Consider the following 15,975-nt stretch of genomic DNA (forward strand, 5'->3'; position numbering starts at 1 on the left):
TTCAAGTGTTATAAGAAACTACCATTGACTCCCATTCAAAAGAAGAATCCATGATGCTCTTAATACTCTCAAATGGTACATTGGAGGGACACTAATTTGGGTGTGCCGATGACCTCGTCCAACCGACCATGCGTACCAAGTTTGGCGCCCCCTTGTGTCCTCCTTTGGTAGAGCTGCCATTGACTCCAATTTAAGTAAAAAAAGCAATGAACCTCGTATAACTTCTGAATGGTAAGTGGAAGGAGCACTAAATTGGGTGTGCGTGATTACCTCCTTCAACTGACCATGTACACCAAGCTTGGTGCCTCTAGCAGCATGGGTGAAATCATCCCTCCAGAAAGTGGTTGGGTGCATGTTTCAAGGCCATTTCTAGTCTTATCAGTTCCCAAATTTAGTCCGTCTTTATAACAGAAGGGGTAACCCGTAAAGACCCAGACTGGTGTGCTCAGCATCCCTGAAAACCACAAAGCAAACCTCCTTTTTCCTTGGATAGTTCCAGGTAGATATCATTGACTCCACCGGCCCTTCTGTTTGTTAACTTCAAACATCTGATGGGGTCCAGTGTTCTGCCAAGACACTAAATTCATTGCTCCGATGTGCTAATGATTTGGGAGCTGAATATCTTAGGAAATAACTATTAAGATCGGCACTTCATTGGGTAATTTGGGGATATTTATCCACAGATTCTGAATTTTAACTTGGAGCATTGAAGCATGTGCAGGAGTATATTTCAAGTCCCTGTATTGGGACTTTGTAAAGGTCATAAGAAAGCAGCTACATCAGATGTAGAAGAAGGAAAAAAAAATGGTTTATTGAAGGTGTTATACAATAGAGCAGCTATAATCACACATCGGTATTTAACCCCCCCCAGAGAGGAAATGCAGATGTAGCTGTTGAAAATGGAAATCTCATCTCCGCTGTCGGGTGTTTTCATTGTTTCAGAGGTCTAAAGGATCGCGAGTTGTATCGTCACTCTGAATCACTTTGGACGTCCTCCTCACCTCGCTGAATGATCGGCAGCTGATCTCCCCAGTCGCTGTTCCGAGCGCAGCGGTACACATCTCTGATTAAAGAAAATGAAACGCAGTTAACAGGCAAATCCAGAGGAGCCAAAATCAATGAACGTAAAGGCTACACTAAAAAAAAACAACAGCATTATTCAGCGAGCAAAAGTTCACACTGAACGTCTGGTCTTCTTATCCTCTAGTCTCATCAGATCTGACTTCAATCAAAGAATTTAGAATTTGAAAAAAAAAAAATGCTTTGTCTTCTGTTTAACATCTTAAAACAACAAAAAAATATATTCTGGAATGAAATGAAATGGGGGAAAAAAAAAAGTGGGTCACTGTTTTGCGTCTTCTTGTGCACAGTTAAAGCGTTAAAAGTACCTGGTGATCAGCATCAACCCCCAATACAGTCCTCAGATATTTCACAACAATAGAAAAATGAAATAAAGCTCTTGAACCACACTTCTCTTTAGATAAATCCCAACTTTTAGAATAAAATCAGTTCACTGCTGTGGAGTTTGCGTGACGCGGGACGGCTCACCTGCTGTGTTTTCGTGCCGTCACCACCGTGTGTTGCAGCCGTCCGTCAGCGCAGCACGCGTGGCAGTGGACGTGTCGGGTCCTGCGCAGCACCGGTGCGATCAGCCTGGCCCAGTCCACGCCGTCCGGTCCCGCCTCCGCCGGTTCTGTCCGACTCAGAATCAAGTAGCTGAACTTCTCTGTCTGACAGTCATGGTGCTGAGAAAAAAAAAAAAAAAAAAAGTAAATACGGTGACTTCTTCACCCAGAACTAAACATCTAAAGTAGTTTTATTTTATTAGCGGTCGAAAATGAACTCTTATGATTGATTGTAGTGATGTTTGATTTATAGCAGAGACTCTGCACACAGACAGAGTTGTTACCCCGGGCAGAGGCAGCGGCAGGTACGTCTGCTGGAAGTTGCACGGTGTGACGGCCTCCACGGCCAGTTTAGGACACATCAGTTCATGAGGACACTGGAAAAACAAAACGAGAGAGCGAGAGAGGAGAGGAGTGAGACCTATGCTGGCTTGAAGTCATTTTAAACCAGCTGTGGGGTTAAAAAAAAAAAAAAAATACCGGAGCAAACACCGACGCTGGTCTGGAGTCGTACAGAGTCTTCTCTCGTTTCTGGAATAAAAGTCAGTTCAGTTCAGTTAACAGGTTCAAATTATTTACACAACAAGCAAAGTGTGAAGTTTTATTTTATCGAATGCGTTCAAATACGTTTAATAAAGTGTCTCGGGCCTCCATGAGCATCTGATGGCCCTCTTTGGTCCCGTTTTCCACCAGCACCTAGAATATTAAATACCAAACCCTTCATTATAATCACTAACACGGGTAATTACCAGAATATATTCTACTGTAAATGACATTTTTATATCATCACCCAGAGGACCGCAGGATGATAAAGTGGACATCATCTGTCAGTTCTATTATCGTTTTAACCAACCAGATACGAGCTCGTCTTCCTCCACAGACTGAACGCCACCTCTTCTCGCTCCTTCGCGTTGGGAAGCTCCGACAGCGTAAAAGCGGCGACCACCAAGTCGAACTGCACCTGGAGGAGGAAAAACAGGACGGTGAGGATTTCCTCGGTAGACGGAGCTCGCTAGAAAACCACACCGACAGGGAGATCACAGCACATGTACCAAAACTGATTCCCGTGAAAGGGGAGGAGGAGTTATGCAGAAGCCACGGAGGGACCATTTAAAGCTCCGCCCCCCAAACAAATTGCGAACAATTTATATCATACCATTACTGAAATAGATCTGGATAATAAAAACTGTAAAAAAAAAACTATTCATGCACCAAGATGTGAACAATTAGGGAAACAAATATTTTTGCATGTGACTTTAATGTAAGACATTTCCCAGTTTTTGTCTCATAAGTCAAAATTGAAGCCTGAATATAAAAAAAAAAAAAATGGACAAAACTTTCCTACAGTGGACACGCGCTGAATATTTTTGTTGCTTTTACCTTCGGAGACACCGGGAGAAACTGTCTGAAATAAACTTGTTTGATGTGAGGTTCTGCTCTTTCGTCATCACCTGCTCATCAACAACAACAACAACACAAATGTTGAGTTTCTCATTGAATCACTTGTTTGACATTGATAAATGATTTAAATAGTGTGTTTGTGGACCTTTGAGAAGTCGCTCAGCCAGAATGTTCATGGGTCCGGAGCTGTCCACACACACCATCTCCTTCAGGGAGTCGCTCCAGCACGAGTGGGACGCCCTGCAGGAGAAGACGACACTCAGATGATGGCTTGAGTTTAATTTAGACACTAATTTAATCCTCTTAGAGTAGAGCAAAATAGTGGAGCAACAGAAAAGGGTCTCAGTTCTTCTGAAAGAGGACTCGCTTCTCTTTCTGTTCAATCTGTATGTATTTTCAAATAGCACGTGACGTGTCTACGGCAAGCTGCGAGGGCTAAAACTCACTGACAAAAGGCAAAGGAAAACTGGGGGACTTTGTATTCAGAAAATACAGGTTTAGTGATCTGCAACGAGCACTTAAAAAACTTGCCAAACTGAAACTGCCTGTCGACGTGGTCTCAGGTTTGGATCGCTTCAGAGGGGTTTCAGTTCTTTTGCAGCGATCACACAGGCGCAAAAAAATACTGACGAATCCCTCTGAGCTTGTTTTTAGGGCTGAAAGGGAACCGAGCGTATATACTCCCTTAATGCAGCACACTGACCAGGCGACTGTTCCCAGGCCCGAACCGAAATCCAGGAGAGACTGAGGGGCGAACGATGGATGCCTCTTCTTTATCTGAAAGATAAAAGCAGACGTCTCATTCCCGACCGCTCAGGGTCGTACTCTGCAGTGAATATTTTCTCCTCCGCTCCGCTTCCTCACCTCATTCAGAGCTCTCCTCACTGCTGCGTAGCCCCCAGCGAGCCGAGCCGCCATGTACATGACACCCAGCTCTTCATTGTACCTGAAACACAGAGTGAGACACATGTTTGCCTACGACACTCTTATATTTACTGGCTTTTCTTTAAAGGCTGATCTGTCAATCGGGGGACGACGTCTTTATATTGAAGAACACGTGCAGGAGATGAATGACGTGTTACTTCATGGGGGTCCAGTGATAAGTCGTCCTTCTGAGCTCCGAGAAAACCTTCTTCCTGATGTGGTCCTCCACCGCCTGCCCATCTACATCTGCAGAATGAAGCACATTTATTCGACACAGAACCTTTCAGCTGTTGTTACACCGCTATTATTATTATTATTATTATTATTTTTAAATTCCTGTCACCCACCTCCTTTCTTTTTCATGGCCTTCTCCCACAGGTCCTTCTCCAAGCTCACAGCCTTCTGCCTCACAGTCCGATCATCCACTGCTCGCTTCCTGCTCCACAGGAAGTTTGTGAGTTTATGGGTGCGCTCGGGGAGTCGAGTCACCTCAGCTCCTGCAGGGTGGACAGATCGGAGAATGAGAAAACGTTTTGATTTATTTGGGGATCACTGAAGCTACAGAAACATCAGGTTTGTGAACAAGATGACTGAGCTCACCGTGAATGATGGACTGTGCAGCCGTCTGGAGGTGCTCAGGTAGTCGTAGAGTTTTCAGGTTGGTGACACCTGGGTGCTTCCTGTGGGGTTCTCCTTTCAGGAAATCCACCTGGGCCTCGGGTTGAGCAGCTGCACTCATTCCCTGAGATTAGAAGGTCAAAAAAGTTGACTTAAAATCAAATTAAAGCAGAATAATGTAAGATAAATGTGACTTTGATTTTAGTAAAACAAACTCATAATTATAGTCCAGTCTCAGTGTGATTATAAAGCCAAAAAAAAAAAAAACTACACTCTGTTTCTTTATCTAAGCTGTGGTCACCATTTATGTGCCTGATCTCCATAATAAAGACGCTGCGTTCAATGACAGCCGCCGACATGACTCACCCTGCACATCATCTTCACGACAGCCACCCTCTGACAGAGCACACAGGCCCCGTAGCTCCGTGATGCCATATCTTCGTTGTCTGAACGGTGTTTAAATGACTCAAAATTCAACTCAAACTTTCATCCGCACCTTGAGAAGCGCAGAGGCACGTTAGGACCTTAGCAATCCTTCAACAAAATAATTCCGACTATCGGCCAAGGCGGAACGTTTTTCTCCTAAGCACTGTTCCCCCTGTTTAGAAGACAGAGAGACGAGGAGTCACTCTCCCCGTATTTGCGGTACATCTCCAATGTGTACTTCACTTGTCGAAAATATAAATATAGTTGGAAATAAAACACAGATAACAACAAAACTTGTGGTTTCAGACTTTGTTTCTCGTTTAAAATCGCTGTCACGCTGTCAACATGCGCACGCAACGTTTTTTTTAATTTTTTTTATTTTAATCACAGAGTGATTCATCTCGATTCTAAACGATCTTCGGCGGCACGTGCGCAGATACCGGTCCGACCTGGAAACAGCACAAGGAAAAGTTTCCCGCCCCGGGTTTATTGTCCCTGCTGTCCCACTTCCGCTGCAGCTAGCGAGCTATATATATATTTTTTTACATTAACCACCATGAGGCGAACAAGATCTTCGACAAACAAAAGTCAGACTGTCCCAGAAAATGAAGACGTCGGGTCAGAGACAGGTTGGTGCTCCGTTTTTTTTAAGCGACCGTTGGCTGCTGCTGGGTGACCATGGGACCGGGGACATGTCCCGCAGAGGAGACCAGGAAATTCAATGCTATAAACGCTTGTTTACCCTCCGTGAAGAGTTTCATTGTTTATATAAAGGTGTAAACAAACAAGCAGCTTTATTCTCAATGCGTTACACCAGCACGAGACACTTGCACGGGTGTATTTTATATTACTAATTTATATGGTACGTTAAGAAAAAACAACAACTATCATACATATTATTATTATTATTATTATTATTATAAAGCTTATAATTTTCCGTTTTTGTAATTTAGAGTGCTTTTGAATCATACCAAAAAAATATGGTTAAATAAGGTTAAATAAGTGGTAAGAAAAGAGGCTAAAAACATTCAATCTATTTTAAATAATAACTGCAGGTGTTTCAAGGCACAAACTGTGTGTGTGTGTGTGTGTGTGTGTGTGTGTGTGTGTGTGGTGGGGGGGGGGGGGGGGGAATTATTTGATTATTTTTTTTGGTCCAAGTCAAGAAATAGCATAAATTGAAGTTGCCATATCTTTAAAATGTTTAATTTTCCATGAAGTATTTGTCTATATTGGGATAAAAAAAAAAAAAAAAAATACACTAGAACAATAAAACATTTCAAAAAGTTTTGGCTTCAAAATGATGACTGCAAAGATTGAGTGTTAAGAGTACACAACAGGAAAAAAAAAAAAAAAAAAAAAAGGAGAGTTTGTAAAACTGCTGATCGGCAGTCGTTGTAATTAGTTTGTTGTTTGAGCGGTTTCAAATTTGTAGTGAAAACCTGTGAACTTCTAAATAATGCTCTCAAATCGCTGGAAAAGAAAAACAGAAATTCAACTGTTAAGTCATTGAAAGTCAGAGAATTTGACATCTGACTTGCAGCGGGAACCCCTGTGTTATTATTTTTCACTTTATAGATAGATAGATGGATAGATGGATAGATAGATAGATGGATAGATAGATAGATAGATAGATAGATAGTTACTTTATTAATCCCCAAGGGGAAATTCTTTCGCTACAGCAGCATTTATAGATACAGGAAAGAAATAAAATAACAGTAAAAAAATATTAAATATAAAAATGCACAGTAAAATTACCTGCTATTGGTTCTTTTTAGCCGATTGCAGTCCATATTTAAATGAAAAATAATAGTTTTTCAAGTTGATTCAGGTGTCCTGTGAATCTTTATTGCTGTTGTCCTTAATTATGAACTACTACAGGGACGTATGATTATTCTTTATACCAGGCCCGCTGTGCTAGATTGTTTTCATGATTTATTGATATTATTGGTATTTTTGTTCAATGCATTGTTTACATGCTCTATAAAATCTACAATAACCACAAATGACAGGATACCAGAGCTCAAAGTGCTGTTATGAAAGGAGTCCTGAGCAGCGCTGCTTCCTCTCTGTGCCGTCAGTGTGGCAGTGGAAGGGAGATGAAGGGCAGTGGGAGCCGTACTCGTCCTCAGACTGCGCCACGTTGAACGCGGCCGTCTCGTCGGGGAAGTCCTCCGTCGCCCTGACGCTGGGCCCCGGGACGTCCTACGAAGTAGACCTGAAGAAGATGGTGCAGATTAATCCCGTCACCAAGTACAAGAGGAAAATACGCTCTCAGACTGTAAAACCAGGTGTGTGTGAAGTGTTACAACATATATGTCGTCGTTTTATTTGAGATTTGAGCATTTTCTGCTTGGATTTTTTTTTTTTTTTTTTTTTTTTTAATGAACGTGTCTAATTTTGAATTCTTATAATAATAGTGTTGATTTTTCTATATTTGTTTTCTTAATTTTAACGTTGTACTGTTTCCTAAATATTGAATTTTGACCTTCAGAGCAACTTTTTAGGAACAGTAGGAGAATTATGAAATGCATATTGTCTTTTGTATAATTTTATAATTATATATACATATATGTGTAATTTAAGAAGCCACCGAAGGTGTTTAAAATGTGTCTTCTGTTCTCTTTTTTTGGGGGTTCAGAATGTTTGAATGAAGCCGGTGACATGATGACTCATCATGGGAAACCGGTTCAAGTTAAAGAGGAAGAGGAGGAGACGGCGGAGCAACCGGCAGTGAAGAAGAAGAGAGGACGAAGCAAGAGTCAGACAAAAACAGAGGCAAAGCCCGAAGAAGAAATAAAGAGTGAAGGTAACGTGGTTCTGATATCGTCGTAAACCGTAGACGTCAGTTCCCCTTTTGAGTGTTCTTGTTTGTGATCTGTGTGATGAACAGAGGTCGTGAGGACGGTGGTCATGAAGGGAAAAGCTCCCGTGGACGTTGAATGCAAAGCCAAACTGGGAAAGGTGAAGTTTCTGTTTCCACACGAGTTGAAACTCAACATTCACGTCTGCCTTTGGTTTTAATTAGCAGTCGATATTAAGCAACTTTTCCTAAATAAAACAGCAAATTGGCAACTGATTTGATATTTTTAATATATATATATAATACTGATATAGCACTCTCTCTATTATACGGAATCATTGACATCTTCAACCACATAAAACAACAACTTAAAGAGAGAAAATGTAAAGTTTAGAAGCATGTTGTGTTTCTATTGGCTGCAGGTGCAGTTACCTCCATTCATATCACTCACTTTTACATTTTTCTTGAAGGCTCATGTTTACTGCGAAGGAAATGACGTCTACGACGTGATGCTGAACCAGGTAAAAATATTTATTAACATTTAATTCACATTCTTAATATGTTCACCTGCAAAGTTTACATGTTACATGAGGTTCTTGATCACTGATAACGCGTAAATGATTTCTGATGTAATACAATCGAGGTCAGGCTTTGAAACTGTCACGGATTCCATTTTACACTTTGTTTTGTGGGAAGGTGAATTTTTTTTAATTTTTATAGCTCGCAGCAAACTTTTTTTTTTTTTTTTCTCATTTCACAGACAAATCTTCAGTTTAACAACAACAAATACTACCTGATCCAGCTGCTGAAAGACGACAGCTCCAAGAGTTACAGTGTGTGGATGAGATGGGGCAGAGGTGAGTTGACTGACGCTCAGAGCAGGAGGAAGCTATAACCTTTACGCCTCTTGATGAAGTTGAGTTACACGCGTTTTTTGTGAGCAAGTGAACATTTGTGATTTCACCGAAATTGAAGCATTTCGAGGGTCTCCGATGCTGATTTCCAGAGTTTGGGGCAAAATGTTGACGTTTCTCTGCTCAATTCCATGCTGAAATCACAAATGTTCACGGACCGGTGGTCACAAAAAAACGTTTTGTAACTCTAAAACCGAAAGTGACAGAATGAAAGTACTCAACGTGGTGATTGTATTTGCTTGGTTTCTATCCATTGTTTCCGCAGTGGGCAAAGTGGGTCAGAACAGCCTCACAGCCTGCGGTGGAGACCTGCCGAAGGCCAAAGATTTCTTCAAGAAAAAGTGAGATTGCGTAACTGACTAAAAAAAAAGGTTTCCGGGCGTCTTGCGTGGAAGTGGGTTCGGTGATACGAGGACACGTGTTTTGTTTTGCTGCAGGTTCTTTGACAAGACCAAGAACGAGTGGGAACACCGGGCGAGTTTTGAGAAAGTGTCTGGAAAATATGACATGGTGTTCATGGACTACTGCACGGATGAAAAGGTACAGTGGAAGTAAAAATCTCAAAAGATTTTCATTTAGATAAATCTGTTAAGTCGCTATTTATCACACAATGGTGACTGAGCCTGCGGCAGTATGTCTTTCCCGGTTTCTGCTTGTGTTGCAAAAATAAAATGACTGATCACTGCAGACGATGAAACATCTGCAAATCCAAAGAAAAAGAAACAACGTCACACAGGCAAAGATCTCTGGGAGGTGAAGTCCAAAAACACAGCTGTAGTCATCACTTACTGCCACAGGTGTCGCCAGAGAGAACAAAACAAATTTCCATCTCCTCAACATCTTTGTATTTAAGACCCGGCGTTGTGGAAAAAGGACTTTCCGCTGTAGTGAAGTTAGTGTCTGTCGTTACGTTGGTGGATGTTTTTCACCGTTCCAGGAGGAGAACCAGACCACGGTGGATGCTGCACCCAAAAAGAGGACCTCCATGCTGGACGGGAAGGTTCAGTCTCTCCTGGAGCTCATCTGTGACCTCAAAGCCATGGAGGAGTGCGTGCTGGAGATGAAGTTTGACACCCGGAAAGCTCCTCTCGGTCGGTCCTGACTTTAAAAAACGAATCACAGCAGAAACTGGAGCGTGTCCCGACATGCCGTTTTCATTTTACAACTTACAATCCTCGAATTTCACTTTTAAAAATAATCATTTATATTTAAAACTATTAACCATGCTACAACATTTTTTTTTTTAAAAGACACAATAAATCAAGCTGCTAAATTCATGCTTTTCATACTTGTTTTTTTTCTTTCCCTACTTGCAGGTAAGCTGACCTCAGAGCAGATCCGTGCCGGCTACGCAGCGCTGAAGACAATCGAGGACTGTCTGAAGACGAAGAAAGGCAGCAGTCGCGAGCTGCTGGAAGCTCTCTCTTTCCCCCCCCCCCCCCCCCCCCCCCCCCCCCCCCCCCCCCCCCCCCCCCCCCCCCCCCCCTCCTATTTGTGCAAGCTGACCTGGAGTAGATCCTGCAGCCACACGCAGCGCTGAAGACAATCGAGGACTGTCTGAAGACGAAGAAAGGCAGCAGTCGCGAGCTGCTGGAAGCGTGCAACCAGTTTTACACCCGCATCCCGCACGACTTCGGGTAGGAAGCACGCGGCTCGACCGTTAGCGGTGATGCTGCGGGAAAACTGACGTCTGAATCCTTTTCATCGTTCCCTGTTTCGCTGTAACTTAAGAGATGTTAATCCTCCAGGTTGAAAACTCCCCCAATCATCCGCACAGAAGATGAGCTGAAGGAAAAAATCTCCCTGTTGGAGGTAAAGCGTCTCTGAATTTGTCGTGTCAGTTTGTCTGAATTTGTGCGTTTTTTTTTTTTTTTTTTGTGATCGTTGCGATCGCAAATTATTTGATTTTGCAGCTTTTTCCAAAAATTGCCGTGCGATTTGCAAAATTTGAAGTGATTTTCTTTTTCCCTTTTTTTCTGTTGTAAAATTTCAGAACTAAAAAGTTGTGATTGCAAAAAAAAAACCTATTACCTAATAAAGAGTCATATGTAATCCCATCCTATGATAATAAGCATACTGCACATCACAGAAATACTTTAGTCCCATTTTTTCATTTATTTTTGAATTAGGAGAATCAGGGGGCTCAAAATTACCATAAAAATATCATAACAGATTGTGACTGTAATATATAATACAAAGGCTGTCTACTGTAAAAAATAAAGGCTTTAAATGCTTTTTAAATTATATTAATTCAACACATACTGCATGCAGAAAAACAAAGTGCAGTCTCTTACAGCCAGAAGTTTGTTAAAAACTAATGTAACATGCATTATTCTTCACTTCCATGATAAGACCAGATTTCCCATAAACCCCGTCACTTTCTTCTTTTTCTTTTGCGCTTGTTCCGGTTTGGCTACTTTATGCCGTAATACCTCGTTTTGTTAACTGTGACGTCTGTCTGCTGTCTTTGGTTTTTTTTTAAGGCCTTGAGTGACATCCAGATCGCAGTGAAAATGGTTCAGTCCAGTCAAGACAGCGACGAGAATCCTCTGGACAGACAGTACCGCTCCCTCCAGTGCAAGCTGCAGCCTCTGGACTCCGGCTGCCACGAGTACCAGGTTCAGGCTCGTCTCAATAATCAACCAGTTTGCTTCAACGCACCATCACAGTCAAACTAGGAAAGCAACACGTAAAAGTTCACTCCGTATCACCGTTTTTAGCCGACCTGGAAATAGCGATGGAAATATGTGTCAAGCTTCATCCGGCTGTTTTTAAACCGATCAGATCAAACGATTATGGAAGCTCAAATAATTGTGACGGGCCGGATCGGTGCATTCGATGACACGTCTCAACTTCTGTGGTCGCAGTTTTTTCAGGAACCTGTCGGGCTGCTTTTGCCTCGAATCTGCGACACGCTCACTTCTCTTCCCTGTTCTGTCGTGCGCGAAAGGTGATCGAGAAGTACCTGCAGTCCACTCACGCCCCGACCCACCGCGACTACACCATGACCGTCCTCGACGTCTTCTCGCTGGACAGAGACGGGGAGAGCAGCAGCTTCCTGTCCCAGATGCACAACAAGTACGTGGAAATGCCGTCACTGGTTTATGGACTTCGTCCAATTGTTTTTTTTTTTTTTATTGACGGTGATCTTTACGTTGCCCTGCGTGTCTGTCTGTCTGTCTGCCTGCCTGTCTGCTAGGACTCTGCTGTGGCACGGTTCTCGTCTCACTAACTGGGTCGGCATCCTCAGTAAGGGCCTCCGAGTGGCTCCACCCGAGGCCCCCGTCACCGGTTACATGGTAGGATGGGAGTGGAGGGCAGGAAAGTTCACGCATACATGCGCTCTTTCTGACTTGTTTCTGTTTTTTTGTCTAATCATCTGTGTGGAAATGTAACTCGGTATATTTACTTAAGTACTGTACCGAAGTACACGTTCAAGGTACTTGTTCATTGCCTGAGTGTTTCCATTTCATCCAACATTATCCTTCTACTCCACCAAATCTCAGAGGCAAATATTGTCCTTTTTACTGCACTACATTTGAGTTACTTTTAAGATTGCAGTTTTTTTTTTTTTAAATTTTTATCCCCTTTCTGTCCAGTGAAAACTACGTATCTCCAAATTTGGCAATATTGAATTAAAATGTTTCTAATAAACGGAAAAAATCAAATGTTGCTTTAAAGGTTGAGAAAATTCTCCTACTTTTAAAGTTAAATAAACCATTTAAAAACCCACTTTGATCAGCTAAAAAAAATATATCATCACAAAGCTGAAAACAAGTATTTTTCTGAGTTTGGGAGATGCGTGGATCTTACAGAACAAAAACAATACAAACACATGATAATCTTACAGGATATGATATATATATATATATATATATATATACTGTGGGGAGCATTTTACTGTAATTTTACTTTTAAAACTTTTAAGTAAATTTTCTGATAATGCTGTTGAATTGTTTAAATATTTAGAATTCAGGATTTATAGTGGAGTATTTTCCCTCTGTGGTATTAGTACTTTTACTTAAGTAAAAGACCTGAATACTTCTTCCACCGCTGCTCATAAGCAAATCCTCTGAGTATTTAACAGAAGTGAAGGAAAATATTAAGTCAAAAATACTAAATGAACACAGAGTGTTCTTTATTTTCAGACTACAATTCGTCATATATATATATATATATATATTGATTGGAAAATTACAAAGATGTTAAAAAAAATATATATATATATATATTTTTTTAATTAATTAATTTTTTTTAACATCTTTGTAATTTTCCAATCAAATGATCCATAAAACTTCAGAAATTCCCTCCCAACATGTAACAGCTGCACCTTGTAATCTCCTCATTTCTCCTTCATCCAGTTCGGTAAAGGTATCTACTTTGCTGATATGTCCTCAAAAAGTGCCAACTACTGCTTCGCCAACAAGAACAGCCACATCGGACTGCTGCTGCTGTGTGAAGTGAGTTCATTTGATGTTTTACAGTCCATGTTGTGTTTCAGCCGCTGCCGAGGAAACATCCTATTTACAATACATCTGCATTTTAGCTTTTCTTTTTGGAAATACAAAAAATGCACCAGTTTACAGTTTACTTTTCATTTTCAGACCTTCCACATGTCAGCCAGAGTCCAAAATTGTTTGTTTAAGATACGATGCAGCGCTGTTGAACGTTCCTGCTTCCTGTGTGTTGTGTTTGCTCTGCAGGTCGCCCTGGGAGACAGTAACGAGCTGCGGGATGCCGACTACGAGGCCAACAACCTGCCTGCAGGAAAACACAGCACCAAGGGAGTTGGACAGACCGGACCTGACCCCAAAAACTCTGTGGCGCTGTTAGTCCATCTCGTTACTCTGATACATTTCATCTCACAGGGCCGAACATCGATTCAGCCGGGCACAACTGTTACACAACAAAAATCTTTACACTCTGTGTGTGTGTGTGTGTGTGTGTGTGTGTGTGTGTGTGTGTGTGTGTGTGAGTGCGTGCGTCTCCACTGACTAACTGAAAACAACCCTTCGTCACGGGTGTCATGTGATTTGCCCGGTTTAGTAGATTTAACAACAGTTTTTCTTATGACCTCATTGTTCTTCTGATCAGCGTGAACACCCGTTTTATTTTTTACAGAAGGGAATCATTTTACGTCGTATGTTGATTCGACAGGAAATTAGTCTGTGATCATTTTGAGTGATTAATTCCTTACTGCTGCAGCTGCTTCTGCCTGATTTTGCAACAATTAATTTTTTTTTTTTTTTATAAAAATACCCGAACTTCTGCATTGTTAATGGCTTAAATTCAATACACACAATTTGGAAAAGATATAAAATATTCCTTATTCAAACATTTAAGTGCCATATGCACACTTGGTGTACCTAGTTCTAAGATAAATAGGAATTACAAAACCACAGTAGCATTTAAAATCGTATAATTTCAACTATTAGATTTGTATAATTCAGGCCTGGGATTTAGTAAAGAACCTTGCAGACGCCGGCGTGAACACACCGCAGGAAGAGCTTCATTGTTTGTGGTCGCAGCTTTGCAAACATGAATATTTACTGAATATGGATCTGAATCAACATCTTTCCAACATGTAGGAAACTTAGAGACTTTTCCTTCATTATTTAGTTGCATTTACAGCCATAATATACAAACTATGAATATATTTCTAATCACTATCTGCCAGTTTACGAAGCATCATCGCATATGAAGCGTTTGGATGAGAAGACTTCCCAGTTGTTGTTTTTTTACAGCAGTTTGTACGTTAAAACTACTAAAATAGCGTCTCCATTTTTTACTTGAATGCCTGTCCGTCTCTCTTTCCTCTTCAGGGACGGTGTGACGGTGCCAATGGGCCCCGGTATGAAAACAGGAAAGGGTAAAACCAGCGGATACTCCCTCCTCTACAACGAGTTCATAGTTTACAATCCTGCCCAGACTCGCATGAGGTACCTGCTGCGGATCCAGTTCAACTACTCGTCGCTGTGGTGAGGCTGAGGCTCTCCTCGGGCCGACCGGCACACACGATGCATCGTTCACTCCTTCTTCTTTTTACCAGTCGGCTCCGGTGCAGCTTCTGGGTTTAGAGGGTGTTTAGAGTTAAACAACGCTGCTTTTCCTGGGTGGATGTTAGAAGTGTTTACTTGCTAATTTTTCAAGCAGAAAACTAAAATCTCTGAAATGATCTGGATGCAGCTTCTCTATTGGTTGCTGAGTAAACGATATCAAATTGAATATCTCTGGCGTTTGAACTGTTAACTAAAACAATTTTAATACGTCATTTCGGGCTGTAAAAAAAAAATTGCAGCCACTTTTTTTTTTTTAAATAATGGATCTACAAAAAGTTGAATTAAGAAAATGAATTAAGACATATTAATTGATCATGAAAGTAATTGTTAGTCGCAGCCCTACCGTGATGCCACCGCGAGGGTTTGACAGACTTAATGGTTTCACATCTTAGTAAGAATGTAAATGACATACGAGTAAATATTACAGTGACAAAACAATACTGATTTAACTTGTTCTGTGGTGAGTTTTCTGCTATTTCTCTTGTATCGGAGTATCTTTTACTAGAAAATGGGGTCAGACCCTCTCAAATACCTTCAGATTATTTCAATTAACTACAGGTTTACTATATTAAATGGAGTCATGTGATAAGACAATATGCAGAACATTTTGCACTATTTTATGTTCATGTTGCTTTATATTGCGAATGTCCTCGCGTCAATAAAAGCTGTATTTAGTATCATTCATCGCATCTTATATTTTGCATTAAGGATCAATGTCCCACAACTGACCCTCTGGATCTAATGAATTATCTGCATTTGACTTTAAAGGTACCATATAATTCAGATTTATTTTTGATTATAAAGTAGGTCTACGTGCTGTATGAATACTGTTAAAAGGTTATAGTGATTTGTCTACAGAAAAAGGCACACAGCCTCAGCAACTGTGCTGCTTGGCCTTTGGTAAGTTTGTGATGTCACAAACCCGAGCTCACGTCACATTTCAGCCCTCAGCACGGCCCACCGTCCAACTTTTTATGTGGAAGAAAACATGGGAGTTAGCACGAAGCCAGCAAGCAACAAGACAGAAGAAAACCTGTGGTTGGTCTGGACGTGTGTCAATCAAAAAATTAGCCAATCGGGAGAGACGGTCGTTGATATCGATGCTCCTTAAAGACACATTTGGTAGAGCTCCAAATGTAAAAAAAATATATAAATATAGAAATCATTCAATAATGGTCAAATATTTTGGTTATAATGCCAAAAAA

General features: G+C 41.2%; 2 protein-coding genes across 2 annotated transcripts; one reads left to right on the plus strand and one right to left on the minus strand.

Annotated features, from left to right (window-relative positions):
• Positions 1-871: 871 nt before the first annotated feature.
• Positions 872-5,096, minus strand: mettl17 (methyltransferase like 17). Its single transcript, XM_069719301.1, has 14 exons — positions 4,935-5,096; positions 4,551-4,692; positions 4,298-4,447; positions 4,109-4,196; positions 3,891-3,972; positions 3,730-3,803; positions 3,172-3,266; positions 3,006-3,076; positions 2,479-2,586; positions 2,253-2,321; positions 2,106-2,156; positions 1,910-2,002; positions 1,549-1,745; positions 872-1,063 (listed from the first exon to the last, which is right to left on the minus strand). Exons 1-14 carry the CDS (start codon positions 5,001-5,003, stop codon positions 970-972), a joined length of 1,383 nt encoding a protein of 460 aa, XP_069575402.1. The 5' UTR covers positions 5,004-5,096; the 3' UTR covers positions 872-969.
• Positions 5,097-5,452: 356 nt separating this feature from the next.
• parp2 (poly (ADP-ribose) polymerase 2) lies at positions 5,453-14,932 on the plus strand. Its single transcript, XM_069719340.1, has 18 exons — positions 5,453-5,623; positions 7,076-7,285; positions 7,636-7,803; positions 7,888-7,958; positions 8,268-8,318; positions 8,558-8,654; positions 8,977-9,052; positions 9,149-9,251; positions 9,649-9,802; positions 10,028-10,105; positions 10,285-10,348; positions 10,460-10,523; positions 11,195-11,329; positions 11,662-11,789; positions 11,911-12,010; positions 13,073-13,171; positions 13,415-13,539; positions 14,534-14,932. Exons 1-18 carry the CDS (start codon positions 5,551-5,553, stop codon positions 14,691-14,693), a joined length of 1,956 nt encoding a protein of 651 aa, XP_069575441.1. The 5' UTR covers positions 5,453-5,550; the 3' UTR covers positions 14,694-14,932.
• Positions 14,933-15,975: the final 1,043 nt, after the last annotated feature.

The sequence above is a fragment of the Brachyistius frenatus genome, unplaced genomic scaffold (genome assembly GCF_029030835.1).
Source record: "Brachyistius frenatus isolate BFR_SWC_R1_liver_20210118 unplaced genomic scaffold, ASM2903083v1 Contig_211, whole genome shotgun sequence".
Classification (NCBI taxonomy): Eukaryota; Metazoa; Chordata; class Actinopteri; family Embiotocidae; genus Brachyistius; species Brachyistius frenatus.